This window comes from Mugil cephalus, chromosome 11 (genome assembly GCF_022458985.1).
Source record: "Mugil cephalus isolate CIBA_MC_2020 chromosome 11, CIBA_Mcephalus_1.1, whole genome shotgun sequence".
Lineage (NCBI taxonomy): Eukaryota > Metazoa > Chordata > Actinopteri > Mugiliformes > Mugilidae > Mugil > Mugil cephalus.
The window spans coordinates 10465700-10490431 of NC_061780.1; the positions used below are offsets into that span (position 1 = coordinate 10465700).

The 24732-nt window shown below is 45.2% G+C and overlaps 1 protein-coding gene across 1 annotated transcript in view; it reads left to right on the plus strand.

The window, feature by feature from the left end:
* Positions 1 to 1645: 1645 nt before the first annotated feature.
* The window catches only part of LOC125015692 (G patch domain-containing protein 8), a 29571-nt gene continuing 6484 nt past the window's right edge, over positions 1646 to 24732 (plus strand). Inside the window, exons 1-3 of the mRNA XM_047597597.1 lie at positions 1646 to 2185; positions 2377 to 2670; positions 21075 to 21212. Of these exons, the coding sequence (XP_047453553.1) occupies positions 2518 to 2670; positions 21075 to 21212 (291 nt within the window). The 5' untranslated portion in view covers positions 1646 to 2185; positions 2377 to 2517. The remainder of the gene's footprint in view (positions 2186 to 2376; positions 2671 to 21074; positions 21213 to 24732) is intronic.

A 24732-nucleotide genomic window follows, 5' to 3' on the forward strand; every position in this document is an offset into this window, starting at 1 on the left:
CTGTATTCCTTTTGTTTACTGTAAGTAGGAGCTTGAAACTCCCAGAAGAGCAAACCTTTCATGTAGGGTATGCAGATAAAAAAATAAAAAGAACATCACCATCACACACTATCTCAGTCATAACACATCAAAACCAAAATGCAAGGTTGCTTTGAATAACACAGCTCTGAGGCGAGTTCATGTAATGATGAAGGCGGCTGCAGAGGGCCACAGTTTGAAAGGACTAAGAAGAGTCAGAAACCTGGCCCCGAGGACAGGACAGAAACTTGTTAAAGTGCAGGAAATAAGAGCAGGACGTGGAGCAGCAGCAAGAGTAGGAGGTTGCTGAGAATAAATCCGTCTACAAAAACTGCAAAAAGCACAAAAATTCAGCACATGTGTATAAGAAGTATTTGGCAGTCCAACTGCCACAGAAACTGTAATAAAGGGTTCTTTTTTTTTTTTCAAGGTGTCTTTTGGGTGTTTGCTGTCTAACAGAAATAAAAAAAATCATTTCAAGAATTCCTCATTTCCTTGGTTTTCAGATGAACTCATACCTAAAAACCCAAAAGCTGTTGGGAGGGAAAGTAAAACACATCAGAGTCGGGCATATTAAGATTTCATTACAAGTGTCCTACCCAAATTACGCTTCAGCTACGAAAGAAAAGTGTTAAGCTGAACGACATCTCTCTTCTCCGGCCGTAACAGAGTGGACTTTCATGCCACTTCTTGACTTGTGCCTCGGTGTCCTTCCTCAACGTGTTTACCTCTAAACCTCCAGAGCTGTCTGGATCGTTCACTGTTGACGCTGAGCTCAAAAGGCACCCTAATCCCAGGGCTGAATATGCATGACGTGCCGCGCGCAGGGCTGTGGGTGCTCGCAGTTTATAGTTTCAGCACCACGTTAGGGAACAGCGCCATACGCCGCTGACACACACTGAGGCTCAGCTGCAGCTGGTTCCGGGCTGCTCTGTGACGGCAACCGGTCACAGTTTGACAGGCCGAGCAGGAGAAAGACCCCTTTTGTCTGTGTAATCAAATCATCAGCCCCGAGGCTGCGACTGACTGATGTTTCCTTTCCCCCCAACGACACCGATCTTGCACAGGCACGGGGCTTTTACTTTGATGCCCTCCAAAGGAAAAGGGGAGAGAAGTGAGGATGGATAGACAGGAGGATAAGAGATGGAGACACTGACTCGCACATATAGCAGGCGGGTCGTTTGCAGATGTCAAATATAATGCCACGCACTGCAAATGAAGTTTTTTCCTTTACCTTCTCGCTGCGCACGACAAAAAAATGAAGAGAAAAGTGTGTGTGTGTGTGTGTGTGTGTGTGTGTGTGTGTGTGTGTGTGTGTGTGTGTGTGTGACACTTGAATTCGGAGTTACTCAAGCACAGCCGGACTCTCCGCATCCCCACATCCCAGAACCAAGCGCTGACACTGGCTGCATATTATAGGCAGGCAAAAATCCGGTCCGGTGCAGCCCAGGAGAAGAGAGACAGACAGAGAGAGAGTGAGAGTGAGAGTGGAGGTGGCGGTGAGGAGGAGGAAGAGGAGAAGAGAGAGGGAGAGTAAGTGTGTGTGTGTGTGTGTGTGTGTGTGTGTGTGTGTGTGTGTGTGTGTGTGTGTGTGTGTGTGTGTGTTTCTGAGAAAAGATCTGAACCACTTCAGCCTGCCGCGCTGGATCCCGATGATATAAGTACAGGACTGCTCTGGGTGGATTTACGCCCCTCCCGCCAAGCACCGCGGAATTTCATTCACAATCAGGTGATTGTAAAAACCGCCGCCAGTCAATAGAGAGCTGATGGGAAGGAAAGAAGAGTCAGATGCTCCCTCTTTCTTTCCTCTCCGACGAGCGTGAAGGGAAGGCGCACCTGCGAGAGTGTCTGCCCCCCTTTTCTTTGCTGACAACTCAAACTGGGCTGCTGCTGCTGCTGCTGCTGCTGCTGCTGCTGCTTCTGCTGCTGTTGCTTGGCTGTGGATACACTATACAGACTGGACCAGTGGACTGAGAGAAAGACCGGGGGGAGAGAGCGAGAGGAGGGGTGAGTGAAAGAGAGGGTGAACGGGAGATAGGGGGGAGAGTGTGTGAAACAGAGGCTGGATGGAGCCCTCTCTTCCTCTGGCACTCCACAGGCGCTCATTCATTTATTTCAGCCTGGCCGACGACAGCATGCCAAACGCAGACTCCAGCGGCACAGCTCGGTGAGTATAACATAACGCCTCAGTCTCATCTCTCGCGCTCTCTGTCTCTCTTTTTAAACATAAAATCTTTTCTGTATGTAGTTCTCGTTCACCCACTCACATGCACACACATCACATCAGCAGGTACAGCCCTGTCCCACGGAGAAATTCTCCCCTGTCGTCATTTTATTTATTTGTTTTCCCCCACGCAGGCAGAGGCATCCCAGCAGAGGACAGGAGTGACACGTCCTCAGTCGCACCGGTCCTTACCTGCACATCATCCGCGCAGGGGCTGACTTGTAGTCCACCGGGACACCGCCGACATCTCGGACCAGAGTGGACGAACCTGCTTTATGGGCCCCAAACCTCGTGACGCCTCCGGGATGGCGTGCAGCGCGTGTTACTACCTGGTTATCAGCTCCACGCACCTGAGCAATGGACACTTTCGGCGCGTCAAGGGGGTCTTCAGAGGACCGCTGTGTCCGGCCGCGACCAGCGATTCACCGGTAAGAAGAACATGCAGAACAGGATAGATTTCATTAGGCGTGAGTGTGACTCAGAGAGGGAGAGCGTGTGTTTATTTGTGGTTTTGCTTTTGGAGTCCTTGATCTTATGAAATAGTTTAGTAAGAGCAGCTAGTTAAAAAGTGTGTTGTAATAAGTTCCTGATAATTGTGCGTTTGCATGAACTCACGGTAGGAAAGATAAATAAACGGATAAATAAAAATCATACAGTATTGGAGGAGGCGAATATGTTTGGTGATTTTTATTTTCCTCAGGCAGAAAAGGTAAATGTGAATATTTTAAATAGAAGCGAAATTGTGTATTGAGCCGTGAAGCCATTGTCCCTTCATATCTAGTTCACCCTCTCACGGCCATGGGGAATTAAATGAGTCAAATCAAATCAGTACTTTGAGGAGGAGACGAGTTGCCAGACAAAAACTGGCCTAATTACCTGAGGTGTATTTGTTAGGTGTGTGTTTTTCTGTGTGTGTGTGTGTGTGTGTGTGTGTGATAGAGAGAGACCTGTCCATGCTTCCAAGGTAACTCCCTGACCTTTTCCTGGTGCTCATGGTTCCTGTGAGCCACCAAACTGGCATTTAGCCGCAAACTTGTCTTTCAGTCTGTGTGCACTTCTTCCCTGTGTGTTTTGGGGTTTGTGTGTGTGTGTGTGTGTGTGTGTGTGTGTGTGTGTGTGTGTGTCTGTATGCAGGCAGACGGGGGGGGGGCAAGAGAGCGGAAATTACACAACATGTAAATATGTACGTGATATTTTGGACCGTGTGAATTGCAGTGATCTACGTGTCCGCGTGTGTCTGTCTGTGCGTGTGTTGTGGATCCAGGAGCTGCTCAGAGGGTCTCTGGTAATCACACATTATTCATGAGCTCTTAATGTGAGACGAGACAAACTGGCGGAGCTGATGACAAGTTTGATGAGAAAGGAGGAAGGGAGCAGCTGGTATGTGTGTATAAATGTGTCTGCGTGAGCGTGTCTGTGTGTGTGCTCACGCTCAAGTCATTACCAGTCTGTCATGTTCGGCCCGCGTTCGCTGTGTGATGGGAATGAGCGAACAGTGTTGAGCAGACACAGTCAGACTGGCAGAGAAGCTGCAATGAGCCGCATTCACAAATATCCTTGCAGACGTCCGCGCACATGCACACGCACGCGCGCGCACACACGCGCACACACACACGCACACACACACACAGACAAATCATTTACAGGTAGATGATCAGTCAGTCACACTCACTTAGACGCAACAGACACAGTGCATATCTCAGTTTCACAAATTAAGGCTTTCCTTTAAAATGTGATCACTCCTGTCGCCTGTCTCAGAGTCCCTTCGTCTTCCTGAAGAATCATCAAATGCAAATTTGTTTTTTAATGCACCCACAAACTTTAGTTTATCTTGGAAACAAGCCAACTTCCTCAGAGAGATAAAGCATAGTCGCACTTTTATACTGATGACTACACGCATTACATCTCAGTCACATGTTTTACCACCGGCACCACTGAGACAAGTACCCTAACGCAATATACAATGTCCTCAGTTTGTTGTCAAACTTGAACAATAGATGCAGCTAGGGATCCGTACCCGGTACTTTTATAGGCCTAAATCCTGTGTACATTAAATGATGTCATACATTGCTTCCCTTCACTACACAGCCTTAGTTGAGACAGTCCATTAATCCTTATTTAATCAGCAGTTGTTGTGATAATCAGCTGTTTGCATTTTGACTGAGCAGATGAATACTGGGAACTCATTACGCTGCTTTACTTTGTGGTGGACTCTGAAAAATGGTAACGCTCACAACATGAGTAATCAATCAAAAAAAAAGAAAAAAAAGAAGCAGGATGGTTAATTGTTAACAATGCACACACTGATCAGCCACAACATTAAAACCACAGACATGTGAAGTGAAAACATTGACCATCTCGTGACAATGCATTAGTCTGCTGGGAAACTTTTGGACCTGGCATTCATTCATGTGATTGTTACTTAGACATAAACCACCAACCTAGACCAGACTAGGCCCCCCTCCCAAACCCTCCACCCGGCCACCCCCAGCAGGATGCAACCTGGCAGACACACAAATGGTTAATGAAAAAGTCAAGAAGAAAAACATAAATGAAATTTAAAATATAAATAAATAAATAAATAAATAAAATGAAGAACATCACAATGTGTTGACCTGGCCTCCAAATTCACTATATCCCAAACTGATCAAGTATCTGTGGGATGCACTGGAACAAGCCTCATCTGCAGTGGTCCCTCCCTCCCCTCAACCCATAGGACCCAAGGACCCCCACTAACAACATCCTTGCCTCCAGAATAGTTTTGGAGGCACAAGGGAGAACAACACAATATTGGCAGGTGGTCATAATGTTATGCCCGATTGGTGTATAGTTGCAGTCCTATCAAACACTTCACTTCACTTCACACTACGTTCCACACATAGTGAGCATTTTTGGAGGAGTGTGAATAATCCTAGAGGTATAATACTGGTCAAACATGCAAACGCTGCTTGGCTTATGCAGTTCACGGCTTTCAAAAGCAATGCTTTTTAAAAAATAATTTTCTTGCTTGTGCTTGTGAAATATTGTAACACTAAATTTACTCAAGTCTAGTTTTGCAGTCAACTATCTCAATGGTTCTCAATAGATTGTCCGGAGGACCATCCAACGTTATCGTACGAAAAGCACGGGAAGAAAGAACATTAACAATACCTCTGTTTTTGTTCCCAGTGTCCCAGTGAGTCGTTGTCTTGCAAGGGCATTACAAGACTTCTGCCATCTTCAGTTTTATTTATGCCAGCGATCCTCCTGCTGCCTTGTGGCAAAATAGCTACCGTGGAAAATACATACGATTATAAATAGGCGAACTGTCATGTTAAATTGGAGCCGACACTGCGGATTGTGATTTGTACAGCCGTGATGCAAATCTATCAGCCCTGAAATATTATCAGAAAGAAGAAATGCCATCAAAGAAAATGATTCAAGCAAATAGCGTGAGCAGCAGAGACTCTGAAAATTCCCTTTCGACGGGAGTCTAAACCGGAGCCTTCAACCAGTTGAAGCATCCTTCACGCAAACAATGCGTCCATACCAGCCTGAAATGTGGCTCAATGTGAACAGAGACTGGAAAGAACACGGAAGGTTGAATTATGTTGTACAAATTTTGTTATTCATGATAGGAAGGACATCGTTCACCTCCAAAGCCATGTCCAAAGTAATGTAGATAAATCTGAAAAGTTAAAGTATTGCAATATGCTGACAAAGATTTTTTTTTTTTTTTTTTTTAAAAAAGAGGTGCTTTCAGATTTATCCACATTACTTTAGACATGGCTCGATATATGAGCCTGTCAGCATGATGAACAGTCTGTGCTTGTGGTCAAGTAGATCAAAAATGACCCCTCGCTTTAGGTGAAACCTAAAGTCCTTCAGCCGGGAACAAGGGAGCTTAACACACGACTTCAAGGCAGTTAAACATGCTGAGAGGCATCTTTTGCTCCCGTCCGTCCCGTTGTAGAGTGTGCATTGCCAGCCCGCCACAACAGGAAGCTGCTCTTTGATTTAACTTAGATCAGTGGAGTACAAAGGAGTTTACAACTGGGATTTGTCAGGGGGTAACTCCTTGTGTCTTCACTTTGATAAGGCGCTGCAGCATCGAGAAAACACTGGGCGCCGGTGAGCGGTGCCTCCTCGACACGCAAAGGAAGCCCTCCTGAGTTTGTGAAATGTACACTCTGTTGTGTTTGGTTGGCTTCCCTCTGGTGTGTGATGGTATGCCTAGATCAGGATTTTGCTCATTAGTGTTTTATCACCACTAATTAGTCATTGTGATAGGTCTCTCGGACGTGTCTAACTTTTGGATCCTTTACGTGTATTAGTGCTTAATCATCTGTGATGAATCATTTTTTTTTTCCAAACTCTCATTAACACTTCAAAGTTTTTTTTTTTTTTTGCTCGTCACTGAGGAAGGACAGGGCAGAGAGGTAGCCGTGACGGAGGCGTGTGCGAATGGAAAAACGTCCAGGCCCGATAAACACGTTCCTTTGGTCCTCAAATCTCTGTCTCTCTTTGTCTCTATTCCGTTTAGAATAGAGACCCCCCACCCCCCAACCCCCAGCCCGTAATATAGCGTGGCCTTGTGTTGCTGCTCATCCCCTGCAGACCGCTTTGATGTATATTTCACTTGCGTTGCAGGAAGCAGCTGAATCGTCGGCTATACGGCGCGGCGTCAAACTGAGTGCCAACGTGCATGCATGTATGTGTGTGTGTGTTTGTGGATGCGACTCTGCCTTGCGCACCCCTGTGTTTTCATTGATTCCGCGGGGAGCTGAACAGTGTTTATGCAAATGAGGTGGCATTTAAACATATGCCCTGAACAATTACCTTGAAACAGCTATTTAGCTGCACAAAACAGCGCCGTGTTCCGAGTGAGTCAAGTAGTTAGCTACAGATATTAAGCCATCGGGAGGGGACAGAGGTGAGGCGAGCCAACTGGTTTGCCATTTGGCACGCCAGTTGGCTCGCGGATGTAAACACAATGCCCGGCCACTTTTAACGGTGACCGCGGTAATGAGGGGATCCGGGCTTCGGCAATCAAGGAAGAGAGGATCAAGCTGGTGAAAGCATCTTGATATTGGTGGAGTTCGTGGAGCGGCAGAAGGAACGAATTGCGAGCTGAAGTTGAATTAAAGGCAGCTTCTGAGTTTATGGGCCTTGTGTGATCGCTGTTCCGGAGTCAAGGCCGCTGAGGCTGCTGTCACACTTCAAACACACACACACGCGCGCGCGCACACACACACACATACCTACTCAGCCATTAGGCCCTCATGAAGCAATCTGAGAGTGAGCAGGTGAGTGCTGCTGAATGCTAAAGCCCAGTATGAGTGGACCGTTCTTGCTGACCACTGCAAAGTGCTCCCACTGATCACCGCTAATGTCCTCCATCACAGTTTACACTCAACGCTCTGAAGAGAGTGCGCAAGTGTGTGTTCGGGGGGGGGGAGGTGGATAATTGGGACAGATGGGTGAGATAGGATGAAGAGGAGAAGGAGGGGGAGGGGGGTGGGGGGCGAACGAGATGGTTGCCATCGATTTTAACACTCTCCCAAGTCTTTATTGACATTTCATTTAGCTAATGAATTCATTAGGGCTTCATAGCATAATAACCTCTACTTGATAACCAGGATGGTTCCCTGGAGGAAAAAGGCCACCTATACTCCGCAGCCTTGCTATTATTATTTTTTATTTTTTTTTAACTTTTCCAAACTCATTCTCGTCTTTCTTTGTTTTGTTTTGTTTTGCTTTTTTTTTTCCTCCTCCACCTCAGGTCCCCTTTCTTCCACCGAGCAAGTTTCCTCCCTGTTTGTTTGTGCTGCATTGTGCCGCTTGTAAATGAACCCGCTGTCGGAGCTGACATAACCTGCCAGTCTCTCAAACAACAGCGCTGCGCGCCCTTAGAAACGGAGGAAGAGAGGGAGGTGCCGTTCGTATGATCATGTTCGTCGCTGCCTATGTATAGGGGCCTTTGTGCTTCTGCTGCAGTGTGCTCGCTGGCTTTTTGTTGCAAATCCGAGACGGAGGTGGTCTTTATCCAGTTTACCGGCTTGACTTATGATTGCTACCAGCTGAAAATGGAAGCGCGCATACATAATACACACAACCTTGACTTGGATGAATTCAACAACTATTAGAACTTGAAGAAGAAAACATTTTTAGTCATAAAAAGGGCGATGGTTCACCCGGAGAACTTATGCTTGTACACGTTCACGGCCCACAGTCTGGACTGAAAGAATTCAGAAGCTGCTTCAGGAATTGGAAGTATTTATTGAATCGTGATATCTGGTATCTTCCGGGGGAGTAACTGTAAGGACGTCTCTAAAGCTGCGTTGACCTGTATGGGCTCTGTGTGGGCGTGCGGCTGAGTATTTTGTAGTAGCTGTCACAGTAGAACAGCGAGGGCCGCTTTTGTTGATTTAACGTTCCATCGTGAGACGCGCAAACATCTTTCTAAGAGCGAATTCTGACATGGAAACGGATGTTTGGAGTGCGGTGCAGGTTACCATAGACTCATACATGCTCACACGCAGACGCAGCAGATGGCCAACCTCTCATTTTGTATAGTACCTTGGGACAGATGTTAGTCTGTGTGGTCATTAGTGATCGCAGCATCAGATAATCACCTGGAGACACACCAGCACATAAACACACACTCACATACAATTAGTGAGTGTTTGATAATTACGGGTTGTTTGATGAACCATCTGGAGCGCCGGCTCAGGCGGAAACCGAAAGGCACGCTAAAAACAAAATCATACGCACAAAAACCTCAAACCGCAGTTGTCAAAAAAAAAAGCACCACAGCGCAAGTCCTGAAGAAAAACAGAATCCAGAGAGCGGATAGAGAGACGACAGGTGAGAGATGAAAAGATGAAAGCGTTTTTGTTTCACAGTCATTAGGATGTCGTGTCTCATTCAGGGTTTGGTCTTATCTCCTTTTATTCTCTTGAAGTGATTCTCCCCTGAAGTCTAAACTCGGCATCTTCCACGTCGGCCTTTTTTTTTTTTTTTTTTTAAGTATCATTTGCCACTGCCTTCTGTCTCTTCCTCCAACCATTCCTTATACCTTTGCTCTCATCTCCCTCCCTCCTATTGCTTTTCATCTCATCTCTGAATCCCATTAATTTTTTAGCAGGTCAAAGGTTCAACTGGTTAGGTCTTTGAATCATGCGCCTGGTGTGTGTGTGTGTGTGTGTGTGTGTGCAGATGTGTATACAGTATGCCTTTATGGGAGCTTGTGTGTGGGTGAGGGGAGCAATATTGCAGTAGCAATATTTGCTGAAAAATGCTTGCAGGAAAGAAAGAGAAGAGAGGCTGTGCTTTATTTGATGGTCAGTTTTTCTGTTCTTCAATAACCTGCATATTTTTCCTCAACTTGGCCTCGTTGTTTTTTTTTTGTTTTTTTGCCGCTCCGACTTGGGCTCATGAGTTGATGCAATAACGGAAGCATTCGTACAGTTACTGCTCTTGCAAACTTGGATGTGGCAGCATGTGGGTGTGCGCGTTACCCAGTTGTGCACCTGCGTTTTTGAATGCCCGCGAGTGTCTCCCTCCGTTAACACACCGTCCAGGGTTAAGAGCAGCTCAGGCAAATTAATTATCCCTCCTCTGGAGGTGAGATGACTCACTGGATGAGAGGCTGTGAACCAGCGCCTCCTAGTTGAGCAGAAGCCCAGGAATTACTCGCACCCTAACAGAGACCAAGGGGCTCCTTCTGAATAAAGCGGCTTGGATTTCATTCTTGGCCTGATCTTCACATCATTTTTTTTTCTGCACTTTTCGAGTGCATACGGATGATTTATAAAAATAACTAGGACTGAAAGAAGTCGAGCAGGCACTTTGCATTTATAGATCAAAGTGGCGGAGGAATTTTAATGCATATGAACAAGTTTTACTTCCCTGAATTGGTTGACATAAGATCAAGGCTTTCATGTTTTTCAGTGCTGTGCCTTTGCACAGAGCAGGGCGCTATGGCACATACTGCACTGCTATTTGCACCAGTACGCTCACGCAGATCAGATTAAGTCATAGGTTTAACTAAGCTAAAAGAAAAAAATCTGTTTAACTTGCTATTTGACATATGTATGAATTGGCCATTTGAATGATGAATATCTTATATCTTATTCAGCCTATGCTTTGACGTGAAAATCCTTAAATTACCACACAGGGAAAATGATATTCCGTGTTATTACTTTTTTTTTTTTTATGAGTGGATCTTTGCTGAATCTCAATTTTTCATGTTCCTGCTGCCTCAGCCACACTCTATCATCATTGACTTTTCGCCTTTCCTCTCTGACCTCTGACAGGTGAGTCTTGGTAAAAATAGGTGGCGTAAAAAAGTCAATGTTAAGGTCAAGGATTCAGAGGGATGAAAGGCATATTGTTGCGCTACCACCTCCTTTAATAAATCTCTGTGTACTTGCAGTTGTGTGTGTGTGTGTGTGTACACATGTAAAGGAGGGAAAAATAAAATACGCAGAGCAAAAATACATGTACTATCATGGCGACACTGGGTGTGTTCTCATGTGTGTCCTTTCTGGCGCGCTCTCATGTTTATGTATCACGGCAGATAGGACCTACTAGGAGATTCTGATAGCGTGGGGTCGGGCCGGTCACGCATCAGTAACAATGCAGCAAATTATTTCAGACTTACCTCAACCAGAAACTCGAGTCATGACGCGGAAAACAGTAATTCATGCCGTTTGCTTTGACCGGTCTTCATCAGCCCTGATGGAAGAAACAACCAACGGCAATTACCATGAACAGCGGCATTCCTGTGTTTAGCAGATTGGAGACGTCAGGTGCCCAGCTTATAATGCTGTGCAGCAATGTCCTAGCTGTGCTCTGCCAGGATGGCAGGAGCACAGTGGTCTGCAAGCAGCCTCCAGCTACCAGCCATAGGCGCCTTGGCTAACTCCCTTATATGGGCACGGAGCCTGTTTTCCTCTGTCTGTCTGTCTGTTCGTGTATGTATGTTTGGCATGATTGTGCTTCTGTATTTTTTTTGCATGAGTCTGCTATGGGGTCTGCTTACCCTTGCTGTGAGGTATATGCTTACCCTGTGGTACGGGATTAGTCACAAGGGGGAATGGGAAGACAAGGAAACAGCAGGAGGGGAAGAGAATAGATGGAGAATAGATGAGAGGAGAGGAGAGGGGAGAGGAAACGAAGGGAAACCCCACAAAGATGAGAAAAATGCACGGTTGTATTGTGTGTGTGTGTGCGTGCATGCCACGGGTACTCATCAATTACCCTAAGATTCTCTACTTTCCCTCTGCCATAAAACCCAGAGGCGTGAAGTAAACACCAACTCAGTGAGATCTGCTTCTCTTTGCCTCGTTTTCTTTCTTTTTTTTCCACTTGTGAGATTTGCTACATGTTTGCGTGCGATTGTTGGAATTACATATGCAAAACACATCTGTCTTCTAGTAAGGGGGAAACCAATGTGCTTTAAAGTCCGGAGGATATGGAACATATTGTCTTTCCTCCCTGGGTGTGCCGGCGTTGCAGCTGTTGAGTGCTTGCCTCGAACACGAGCATGAGCACCGTTCCAAATTCTGCATCCGCATCTCCAGCGAACTTGTTTCTTCCAGGTACGACAGAGTTGTGTGTTTTTGGAAAGGCTTTGAGAGAAAAAAAAAAAAAGGAAAAAAAAGTGCGAGCCGTGCACATCACAGAGGGAGCCAGAATCTATGAACTTTGTGCATTTGGCGGTACGTGGGTGTGTGTTTGTGTTTCTGTGCGAGCGTGTGAAAAATAGCAGCGTGTGATTTATGTAAATGAGTGTCATCGGCCGAGGAGGAGGCAGAATTCCCAGGCCTGATGAGTGGCTTAATGATTCATCAGCCTGGCTGAGGCAGGCATCAATAATGGATGACAGACTGGGTCATGCAGGATTGCTCGCCCCTTGATTAAAGTGCTCCACAGCTAAACGCCTCACTTCCTCCCTCGTCTTACCCTACCTTCTGCTGGAAAGAAATCCAGAAATGTACTGTACACGCACGCACACACACACACAACCACACACACCCTACCTCAATCTCTTTCTCTGCGGCTTAATGTCATCTCACCTCTCACATGCCTAATAAGCTCTCATCCCTTCCTCATCTCCGCACTCTATTTCTTTAGTCTTAATCCAATCACAACCAGAGAGAAAGAGTGAGAGAACGAGGTAGGGAGAGAGCAGGAGAGGGGAAAAGAAGAAGATGGAAAGCGTGGGAGAAAAGACGAGAAAGCCACAAATGAATGCTTTATGACTGGTACAGAAATGGAACCTTCTCCTTTCCTCTGTGGAGATAAGACAGGAACATAAATGTTCTTTCTCTCCGCTGCGCATAGAAAGCGGAAGGAGTCGTTCTCCCTCTGTCTCTCGCTGTAAGCTGTATGTGGGTGTTGGTGTGACAGGACAAATCTCTGTCTATTAGGAGACATAAACCTCTAAACCCTGAGCTACACGGCCATACATACTAATGCAGCCATACAGAGGGCTGGATAGAAGTTAAGAAAGACAGCGAGGACAGAAAGAAAGAGATGTGGAGAGCAAGGAGATGGAGGGAGTCAGAGCACAGCGAGTCCAGGAGGGGGGGGGGGGATTTCAATCCACGGCCAGCAAAGGGTCTTAACTGCTGCATAGTTTCATAGTCCGGCGAAACCAGCTCTCACAATGTCAGTCTGATGTGCACCAGTGAGCAAATTCAATGCATCTTCGCGTGTGTCCCCCAAACTGTTCCTTTCAGCCCTCTCCCATGTTGTATCATTAGTCATCCCTGCACACGTACAGTAATGTGCCACGGAAAAGATCACTCACTCTTATTGGACACACGCATGTTATCTCCTGACAGCACAAATGAGCCACACACACGCACGCACACACACGCAAACCGGCACTGGAAGCCTTCAAAAGAATCTGCAATCATAAAGAGAGCAATCATTCCTCCATTCACCGACACCGGCAACCCACCGCTCTCTACCCCCCACCCCTCATCGGCAAGTTCCCGAGACTTAGCCGAGCATTAGCGGCGGGCGTGTAATCTTCGATCATATTAATCCTGTTCTTTAAATCTGTCACTTCCCAAACTGATTACCTTTATCTTCTTAACTTGTCTCCCACTCTAATCTGTATCATCACACTCTGACAGATTACAGGCCTCGTTTGATCACTTTAACAGATAGAGACTCAATCCTCTTTGAAGCATCCAGTCAACCTCCATGTCTGAGCAGACGGGAAAATGACAGGCGGCACATGAATGCAAAGTGTTTGATGAGCGCTCCCCGTGATAACGCAACAACACCGTATATCCATTTACCCAACGCCGGCTTTTCAATCGCATCTGTAATTTAAATGTCAAGGGTGTATGGTCCATATAATTCCATTTTTTTCCCCTGCCAGTTGGAGAGAAAAGCATTTAACACTGGAGGTGACATTTAGTGAGAGTGGAGAGGAGCCGGATGGGCGCACGGATAGAGGGACACGTAACTGACAAGTGCTTTCAGCGCTCGAGAGAGGAAAAAACTGACATGAGGGAGAAGATGAGAAGGATCGAAAATATTATAGACAACGATAAAGAGACACCTGAAGGAAACGAGAGGCGGAGTGAAGGCACAGGAGAGGAAGAGATCCCATCAAACTGTCCACACAAAGGTGTTCTTACACGATTTCGTTCTTTCGGAGAAGTTGCGGCGAAAGTGTCAAAAAGAAAAGAAAAGAAACGAAAAAAAGCCGCATTCAAATCACACTTGCAGCGTTCCCATTTGCAGAGACAAAGAGTAAAGTTCAGCGCCTCCTTCATTATTCTAATTCTTATTTGATGTTTTCCCCGTGTGCGCAGCGAAAGGCAGGGAATGAAATCTTTTAGAGAAACAAATGCAAGTCCCCGAAGAACACGGAGAGTACGTGAGTGGTAGGATCATAAAAATACATTAAAAGACACAGAGGGGAAAACCCCGAATTGTAGAGCGCCAGGGTATTTCAGGAATTTGCATGCTTTCGCGTGTCTGCCTTGATCCCTGCCGAACAAAAATTTAATCCACAAAAAGCCCGGAAAGGGTCATGTTTGTTCAAGTGGTGAAAATGTCTTAAGATGTCTCCAAGCGACGCTCTGCTCCAGTGAATCAGTTTAACTTGTCCTGCACTAGCCAGAGGCTGTGTTCATATTGTATTCAGGATGGCACAAACACAGAAGAGATTGAGAGGGGAGGGTGGCAACGCTGAGAGGTGGGCAGGTTTTAAATGTGGCACAGAATTGGTTTGATCAATGGCACGGTGCATGAATAACTCAGTGAAAACAAGGTAGCGCAGTTGAACGCGAGAAGAGTAATAGACAGACCGGATCGAGGCAGGGAGGGGCGGACAGAGCGGCAGAGAGGGGCTCGTTGGCCTTGCGTTGTGATGGACAGGGAATTAAATTTTGATTGCTTGCTGAGTGATCGTTTGGTTGGGCCTTGTGACTAATCATAGATTTATTACTTCAACGGGAGAGCGGCGCAATTTGTCCACGATACAGGCTTCCTGCTAGAGCGCCAGACAAAAGCAGTCCAGTTATTTTTGAAGCCGCTGAATACGACTCTTTCATCATTTTTCACCTTTGATGTTTGGATGTGATTTGTTGAGTCTGCTGCAACCTTCTCGCTTTTACACAAGATTAGGTCTTAAAAATCAGCAGCCATCCATCAGACGTGTTGAGGGCAGATTTATTTTTTTTTCAACAGTACAACTGTAATAGCGGTTAAGAGTGCATGAGAGCTAAACGTATTATGACGAGTTCTCTTTTGACGTACAATGAGCGCAAGGCCAAAGTAATTTCAGTTTAAGTGTTAATCATTGTGCTCGCTTTCACGTCGAGCAAACAGAGCAGGAAACGCTGAATTCCATCTGATGAATAATCTATTCGAGGGTTAGGGAGCAGCAAGTCGCTGACTCTAATCATGCAGACTCGTAATTAAGTTTTTTTGTTTGTTTTTAAATAGTAAGATGCCCTATAGAGTCCTTCCGAAGCGAAATTAAAGCTGGAAATTAGCGATTAAACTCACTATTTCAGTCGAATGGAGTAGAGAATGCAGACCTGGCGCACACAGTGCTGCTTATTTTTTACATTGTGTCCTAGAATGATGACATTTAAAGTGGGGGATCAGTTTTAAATATGAGCTCAACATAACCTACAAAGGAAGAAGGCCGTTTAAGGATTAAATCCATTCTTTGTTTTAACGTGGAACATAGGCCACAGGACAAACAAGCTAATAAAACCCCCTCATTATTTACTTATTCGGCTTCCTTTTCTTGCATCCAGCTCTGCTTGAAAGGTCAGAGGGAGGTGGATCATTTTGTTGTGTTTTGTGGCGATATCACGGTGCAGACACAGGATGGTGCTTAAAATAGTCGCCTGCAGAAACACAATGAGTCACGGCCCATCCGACACTGGAATACACTTTTTCCATGTTTGTTGTAATCTCATTTTCTGAATTCTGTTAGGCCGTGTTTATTTCACAGAGTCAGTCGCTGGCAGTGTGTGAAATGACGTAGCTCACTGGTACTAACACATCTGTTCTTTTGGCTGTAAGAAACCCCTAATGACCATATCTATGGTAAACACATCTGCGGTTTTGGCGGGGCTCATTATATGTTCTTGTGTTGGCCCTGTTTCTAACTGCCCAAAATGAACTGGAGCAAACAAAGACACACAAACCCAAATGCAAACACTAGCGGACGGCCGCGCGCAGACAAAAACAGGGGGCGACGGGGGGAGGACGCAAATGCATGCGCGCACATCAAATGAATAGAGGGGTGGGCGCAAACCAAGGAGGCATGTTAAAGGCAGTCAAGGGAGATGCATCGGTGGCCGCAAATATCCGCTCATTATTGCCCAGCTACACTGTCTGGCAGCCCGCAGTTTACGTGCGCACACGTGTGCACAAGCACGTCTGCCAGTGAGATCTACAGGTCATTACAGTAACAAGCAATTTGGCCCTCGGGTCAGCTGTCAGTGGCTTGAGAAGAATAGGAAGAATTCCCACAACACTGCCAGACTCTCACGCTGCCGGAGTCTCTCCACTTGTGCATCTGTGAATAAACGAGTGCCTGATAGAAAGAATGAGATCAGATGAGCACTTTAGAGACAGGTGCGGAACTACAACTGAGCGACAGATACATATTAATACACTGACAGAGAGGAAAGGAGAGAAAGAGGCAGGACAGACAGAAACATATTTGCTAAATGATTTTTTTTTTTAATTGTTTCTATTACAGTGACCAAGTTCGTCTGCTAATTATAGCTGAAGATAATTAAGACTTAATTGGGCTTGATAAACTGTTGTGAATTGTTTATTTAATCGTTCTCACAAGGCACAGTAGCAATTAGAAGTTCTGAATTCATAAATGTCTCCTTTTCACAGCCTGTGTCATTCTCCCGCCCTTTTGTCCCGCCGAATGAAGGGGTAGTTTGTAGTCGACAAACTTAATTCCTGCCCTCATCAGTACTGCTGTGTTTGGTACTTTAATTACAAAATTTAAAACACCTCACCTCTCCAGCCCAGAAAACGTCACTCACCGCGCGTGCACCCGTTTTTTTGGGGGTTTTTTTGTCAGTGATAAGAGAATCGGTAGTTAAACGCAGGCATCGTTACATGACAGGCTGATTAGAAATAAGCTTCATCTTGTTTTCTACATCCAAACGCAGAACACGCTTTGAACAATGTGCAGAAGCGTTGCTGTTGGCAACTAATCTGACAGATACTAGCACTATTCAAGTTCCATAAAGACAGAGAAAGAGAGTTGCTAATTCTCTTAATGTGCTCATATCAGCTCTGCATCAGCCGCTACGATAACAACAGTTTCTTCAAAGTGTTCATGAAGTTCCTACCTTGTTTTTTCCTCAACCCCTGCAGAGGAAGTTTTCTTCAGTGGAAGTTAACATATTTGAACAGAGAGAATGTGTTACAGCTTCCCCCCGCCCCCTTTCTCCGTGGATTCATTATGCATGCTGAGTGTTGTTTTGGCCTATTTTTTTTTTTTTTTGTGAGTTTTGATGTGTTTTGTATTTCCTACTCGGCGAACATCACAATTAAAACTTTTTGTTGTAACACCATCGTCAGTTATCGCATCTGATCTGTCGGCCTATCCCAGTTTTCCCGAGCCAGCATACTTAACAAGGAGACGCAAATTCACAATCTTGTTCGATACTATTCAATCAAACACTTGCATTCGTTTATTGTTGGACGGAACGGAAGAGCGGAAAAAAAGTAAAACAGTGAAAAAATGAGCACTCCAAACCCACTTGACCGAAACACTAGAAGAATTCTTCTTTCTCTACCTCCGTAACATCTTGTTTCTATCCATAATCTCATTCAGTCGAGCGTTTTTTATAAGTCAATACATTGAATTAAAGAGCCAAACGCGAATGAAATACTGCTTTACAGCTACTATAATGTAAGGCTCAAAAGCTGTCTCTCACGCTCCCTCTGTACCGAGTCCAGCAATCCATGAAAAAGCTGTTCAATATTTAATTACAACCAACAAGAAAGTGACCGGCGAGATGAGAGAAACAATTTTCTCCAGTGCAGCAGGCAGCTGAACACCATCTTTCTTGACTGTGACGTAAGCGATACGATCACGACATATTATCATGTCGCTCATGTAGACTGCAGATTAAAAGAAGACGTGAGACTATTTCCCTCACTCAAGTGTTAGAGCTGAAGCTTTGTCTTCTTCCGTCTTTCAGCATTCTGAACTTAAACCAGAAGTTTTACTTCTAAAAAAAAGCAGAAAAGGAGAAATTACTGGTCTGTTCACTAACAACTGAATTGAATCTACCTGCATGTTTTGCTGTAATAAAAGTTGCTATGGGTGAACTGTGTGTTTCTTCAACAAGAACATAGTTAAACTGCACAATTTAAAGCACAAACAGTGGGCGACTAGTAATCCTTGCTGGATAAAATACTTACAGAACTGTCCTTAAAAAGGTTTGTGTCCTTGACACGGTTCAGCCTGACTTCAAATTAATGCCAAGATGTCACAAAGAGCTAAGTTACGACGGTGATAAGCATATCGTCTGTGGGTCCTTGATTTTCTGTGCAGATCAGCAGTCTTGAAGGTCGAACACGAGATGGGGAATTATGAAGGACCTTTGTTATAACAAACCTTCACAAGCCTCTGTGCGGATAAATAGAGCAGAATAGGGACGAAACGTTTTCACCGAAAAACAAGAGGACAGCTTGACCCGGAACGATGACAATTGCCGGTGTGATTGCATCAGGACGATGCTGCCACGGTTCCCAGAGGGACTTTCAGTTTCTGATGATGTTTTTTTTTTTTTTGTATGAAAAAAATATTGTATATCATTAGCTTCCAGCACACATATCCTCGAGCGCTGTAAAACACCTTAAGCTTGACCTGTACATTTCCGCCGTAGTTGGAGACATTACCTGCGTATGTGCATGCGTGCGCCTGAAACTCTGGTTGTGATCTGTAACGAGTCTTACCTGTGGCACAAGTTCAGCAGTGAAGAGGGATAAAATAGCACTTCTCCTACAGAGTGAGGGTAAGTGAAAAGGATAAAAGCGTGGAAGCGCACTTCACACATGTAATCATGCAAACAATCGCCGTCCATTCAGGTCTGCGGATATATCATTTGAGCTTTTTCTGCAAACAGATACGTGTTAGCGAGGTAAATTGAGGTCTAGATTAATTTGGCACCGGACTATCAGGCTGACAGAGTGTTTTTGACTGTGCGTGCATAAGTGCGTGCGAGGGTGCGGATGTTGTTTCTTTAAGTGTGCCTCCGCATGTTGGTGCACGCGGCTAAGTAGAAATCACATGAGCTGTGTACACTTAAAGAAAATGAAGGCTTTCATGTTTGATGTTTTAGTATTAAGCAGAAAAATAGGCAAATGCTTGTCAGGACGCCTCTGACATAAACAAATGACTCCTGAGTTCACACACACACATGCGCGTATTTCCGCTTTGATGCATTCGCACCTTTCCTGCACACCATCTTTCCCTATACATTTTTCACTGTTAAAAGTAATTATCCTGACAGAACGCAGAGAGATGGGATGAAAGGTGTCGGGCTTACAAAGGCGAGCACACACTTAAATAAACACAAGCTGACATATGCACACAAACAGTGAGTATATATATATATATGTATATACCACCTCACGGGCAATGTATTTGCACAGTTCCAATGCGATCGTGCACAAGCCCTAAAGCTGACTAATATGCAGCATTCATTATCTTAATCTCATCACCTCGGCAGCACTCAAATGAAGGCTGCACTTGGTGATTGGATCATTTCCTGGTAGTGGCTTAGGCCCCGGAGTCAGATCAATACCGTGGCGCACACATGAATTGTCACAGGATCAATGTATATTAGTTACCTCTCTGTTGATTTTAGTATAGAGGAGTCTTGTCACTCTATCCTTCAGCCTCCTCTCCTCTTCCTCCTCCTCGTCACTTCCACTTTCATACATAACCTCCGCTCTGAACTAACGAGCTGAAGGTTCTTCTGATAGCTCACTCTCCATGACGACAGCTCATCTAACAGCAGATGGCACAGGCCAGATAAAGGGCAATTATTTTTTTTTTTGCCCTGTATGTGTCAGTAAATGTGCGTGGAGTTAGACATTACATTAAAAGACGCAAGTGGCCCTGTTAATAATAACGTGAAGGTGTTTGCCAGGGCGATATCTCCTCATCCTGCATTCTTATCCCCGCTCTCTTTTCATCTCACCTCTGTTCCTGTGTGCAGGCATATTACTAAAGTAAATTGGGGCCAATAGACTCTGTCACTGCATGACCCCGGACTCGCCAAACAGAAAGGAAACACCAAAAAGCCAAATAGAACAGATACAAGTGGAGATAAAGTAAAGGAGTGTTAAAAAAATAAAAAAAATCAGGGAAAAAATGGCATGGGCAGCACAAGAGCTCCTCTAGAAAGAGAAGGAGGAGGACGAGATGGACAGAGGGGAGGAAAGAAGCAGAGAAGGAGAGAAAGAGAGAAAGAAGTGACAACCTCAAATTAAATTCCCATCATGTCAGTGTAGAACAGAATTCAATAGTGTTTATTGGCAGCCCCTAGCCTGAGGGAAATTACATTCTGAAGCAGAGCATGGCATGAATGCACACATACCCTTTAATACACACACACACACACGCACGCACGCACGCACGCACGTCTATGGTACACTGCAACAGTGCATGTTTACGCACAGACACGAGGTTTATCCCCTCAGGTCCATGTGCCATTTGCACAATGCGTGTGTGTGTGTGTTTATCGGTCCATGTGCTATTTACGTACTTTTAAATATGTGTATTTGTCAAAAACTTGACTCTTCACGTGCGCGACTTTGCCGGCGTACAAGAGCCTAGGTTGCACATTTTAAACGCTCAGCTTTACAGTCTACTAAACATCGCCTTCTCCACAGTCAGACCCTGACTCTTTGCCATTAGAACACATACGCAGGTTTCCATTATAGTGACTGTATTAAATGCTTCCCCAGGCTCATGTTTCCATGAGTACAGGGCATCAGCGCTTTGTCCAACATCCAGCAGCGACAGCAAAGGCAACATACTTTAATGGGAAGCCGTTTAACGGTTTTATGTAGGGCACATGTAGAGGCTATTATTGCTGATGTCTCTGGGATGCAGATTTGCTCTAAATGGGCGGCAATCTGCCATTCTCTGGACCTCCCTCCCCTTCTCCTCATGTTCTCCATCTCTGCCCCTCTAACCCTTTACGCCTTTGTCAGTTTATGCCTCTGTCTTGACACTTTCTCATTTCTCTTTCCCGAATCCCTCCAATGCTTTCACTGATTCTCTCCATCCCTCTCTCTCTCTCTATTTCTCCAGGAATGCACGGAGAGGCCTTTGGGTTGCTCAGCGGAGGATCTGAAGTCTCTCTTCTACTGCGAGCTGTGTGACAAGCAGTACCTCCGACACCAGGAGTTTGACAACCACATCAACTCCTACGACCACGCACACAAACAGGTACATGAGGTGCACCTCACACACATGCGACGCGGCGACACACAAGCAGACGCGGGAGGCAGCGCTCTCTGTGATGTCTTGTTGTCGAATTTGGGCGTGTTAGCATTAGGTGTGCTGATGGAAAGCTGCTTTACATTTCAATGTCAATCTGCCCATTGGGTACAGCTTCCCAGCAGGTAACAGTCGGAGTGTGACAGCCGCATCATCTCCTACAAGCACACACACTGAGGTGGAACACCTCAGCTTGAGGCAGACACATGAGCAAATATATACACTAGGCGAGACACACACACACAGAGAACATTGTCATTCACACTTTACATTTCCGCATTAACACAGCCTTATCTCCACTGATCTGACACAACAAATGAAGGTATCACGCAAACATAGTAAATAGGATACTCTCCTTGATTTGTTTTTTTGGTGTCCCACAGACACAGCTGCTGTATCTGCAAAAATATTAATAAATGCATCCTACCTCCGCAAACTAGGGCATGCACAGAATATTCCAAGTTGTATCTGTTATGTGGGCTATGCATGAATAAATACAGTACATCCATCTTTGCTTACTTAAAAAATGTTTCACCAAGAAGAACCGACGCGCACAGCACGTCATTCTAGGCAGAGCGTATGCCTTCACAGCACAGAGGTCTCTTATTAAATAAAATAATATTAAAACCACGTCCCATGGGCTAAAGCTACAGTCCTCAATGCAGCGGCACGGGTTCTGTTTCCTTTGCTGCTTCTTAGTATGATACTGATCCATAACAATGAGTCAACAATTCACTTTATTACACCATTTGTACTTCCTTCAAAAGGAAAGTAGTTGAATAAAACAAATAGAGCCATTAGTCGGAGCTCACGCATGATTCTGTTACTCCGGTTTGGACGAGATGAGGCCAGTGGACCATTAGGAAAAGCCCCGGCAGCAGGTTTAGTCCTGCGTTCTGCTTTCACTTCCACTTTCATACACAACCTCCACTCTGAACTAACGAGCTGAAGGTTCTTCTGATAGCTCACTCTCCTGCAGCTATCTGTTGTCATGCCAAGACACAGGCTCGCATGCACCAACAGACAGACGTGCATTTACCCGTGTACACACTCGTCCTCGAACACAGACAATTTCTCAACGTAGCCGAGCCTCTTCCCACTTCTAAACGCCCACACTATGCATCATGAAACAAACATTAAATAAGACTGTTCCTCCTCTGTCATTGTTCTTTGGAAATGAATTGAAGCAACTGCAGGCCAATGTTAATGCTTTGTTTTAGCCAGCAGCAGGCACATGAAATGATGTGCATGAGGCACTGAGCTGACATTAGCCAGTGGCAGTGAAGGAACACACGTACACACGAGTACAGGAACGCGCGCGTACCCCCCCCCCCCCCCTACCGAACAGACAACAGATGAAATTCTAGCTGAAGACAGCTTCCCTGCAGGAGTATTGGCTTCGGAGAATGGGAGCTGATTGCGTTTGCTCTGTCTCCTTTCGCCGTCATCGATTCAGGGATAAACATGTCTGAATACAGGGCTTTATCAGCATTTACTGCTGATTACAGACATCGCTCATTACAACAGAATCACACTCCCTCTTAAATAAAAGAGCCATCAGCCCATTAGCATGGCCACTCATATGCTACCTAAGAATACATCATCCCTCATTCTAAGACCCTGGTGGATATGAATCAACCCTGACTCATCTATAGTTGCCTCAGCCTGAGTACTCCTTAACACATCTAAAGGAATATTGATCGAGGCTTTGACAGACACATTGAGCTCCACAGCACATAGCGAGACTGGCATGTCGGAGAGCAGGCTTAATATTGCTTCCCGCTGTTGGGGACATGACATCATCTCCGAGGACAAAAGTATCCACCTTAGAGTCGGAAACAGAAATAAATCTGCCCTGTGCGCTCAGTGAAAATCATCCTGCGATAATAAAAAACAATATTTTGTTTGGGTCTAAATATAGCCACAGGTTTGCCTGCAGTGGAACCTGCTTCAGGGAAGAACAATAACCTGGCAGCATGCAAATGCAGGAGGAGGCAGAAACTATTCATTCTCATTTTTTTTCTCCATCCATTAAAGGCCGCTCTATTTCTCTTTCACTCGTTGCCACGGACAATTACAGTACAGCATCCCCGATCTTTCCTTTCTCCCTTTCCTTCTCCCGGCCTCCTCCTCTCCAGCAATTCATTATGTACAGTATGCCTGTGTGCTCGAATGAGATTGATATTTCCCACAGAGCAAGGTGGGCTTCAAGTTTCCTGCCGCATGTAACACACACACACACAGCATCCAAGCACACACATCTACACTGCACCTATATTATTAGACACTCATGTTTAGTGGATATAAACCCGCCGCTGCTCCAGTGGCACACACTTAATGCTCTCTTCAGTGAGCTGACAGTGGGATGTTAAGCATCGCGCGATAATGTAAAAAGACACCAGCTTGTGTAAGACTCAGCTGAGATTAACCTGACAACTGTCAGCTCCCGCATAAGATCTGGGTGTGAAAGAGAGTGAGTGTATAAATAAATTTGATGTCTAAAGGGCTAATCTGATGTGTGCGCACGTGCGCGTGATGCATATTGTACGGCTGGATAAAAGCATAGCATAATCTAAAAGTAAGTGTGGTGTAATCATGTTGCAACTTAAACCCGGGGATACTTTCACAAATATATAAACAACCAATCTTCAATCTATAAGCCACGGGTGGATTAAACTGTGAAGTAGCTAAAATATACCGGAGAGCCAGAGAGAGAGAGAGAGAGAGAGAGAGAGAAAATAACGCACCCCCATCCCTCCATGGGAGGGATGGGGGTGCACGATATCGCAGCTATTCCCCAACTCCCGAGTCCCTCTTTACCCTTCAGACATACACAGACAAAAAAAAAAACAAAAAAAAAACATGCACGCACACACACCTGCCAAGCAAGGATAAAGGAAGGATTAAAGTGTGTCAGAATAGGAAACGGGAGAGAGAGGCATGAATCATTGTTTCCCTGAGAGGACTGGTACACCTATGGCTATAGACACACAGCTCCACACAAAAACACACACATGCACAAAACTAAGCTTATTATTAGATTTCCTGCAACAAAAAATAGGTGAAGACCTATCAGCCTGCTCAGAAATAATCTGATTCATTTTGTGTTTCTTGCATTTGTGCTTGTGAAATGCACCGACACACGTGCACATTTAGCAAAAACAACATTTTTCCAAATGAAATCTCTGACCCTTGCAACCTTTAAAGCTTTAAGGCGCTGCGTCCACATAATGTCATCCGATCGGAAGTTCTTTCTATAACGCGACTGATGAATGGATTCAGCTGAACGCCAATGGATTATAGGGGACTGAAAGAGAGAAAAATGTCAGTCCAACAATTCCAAAAGAACATCATCATCATCAAATCGCTTATGCCACTCATTTCAGCTGAATCTGTAATCTACTCTTCACTTGACGGTTTGTGTTTGCTCTCAAGCTGTGCGTTGACGGAAGGACTTTCTTCCAGGCTG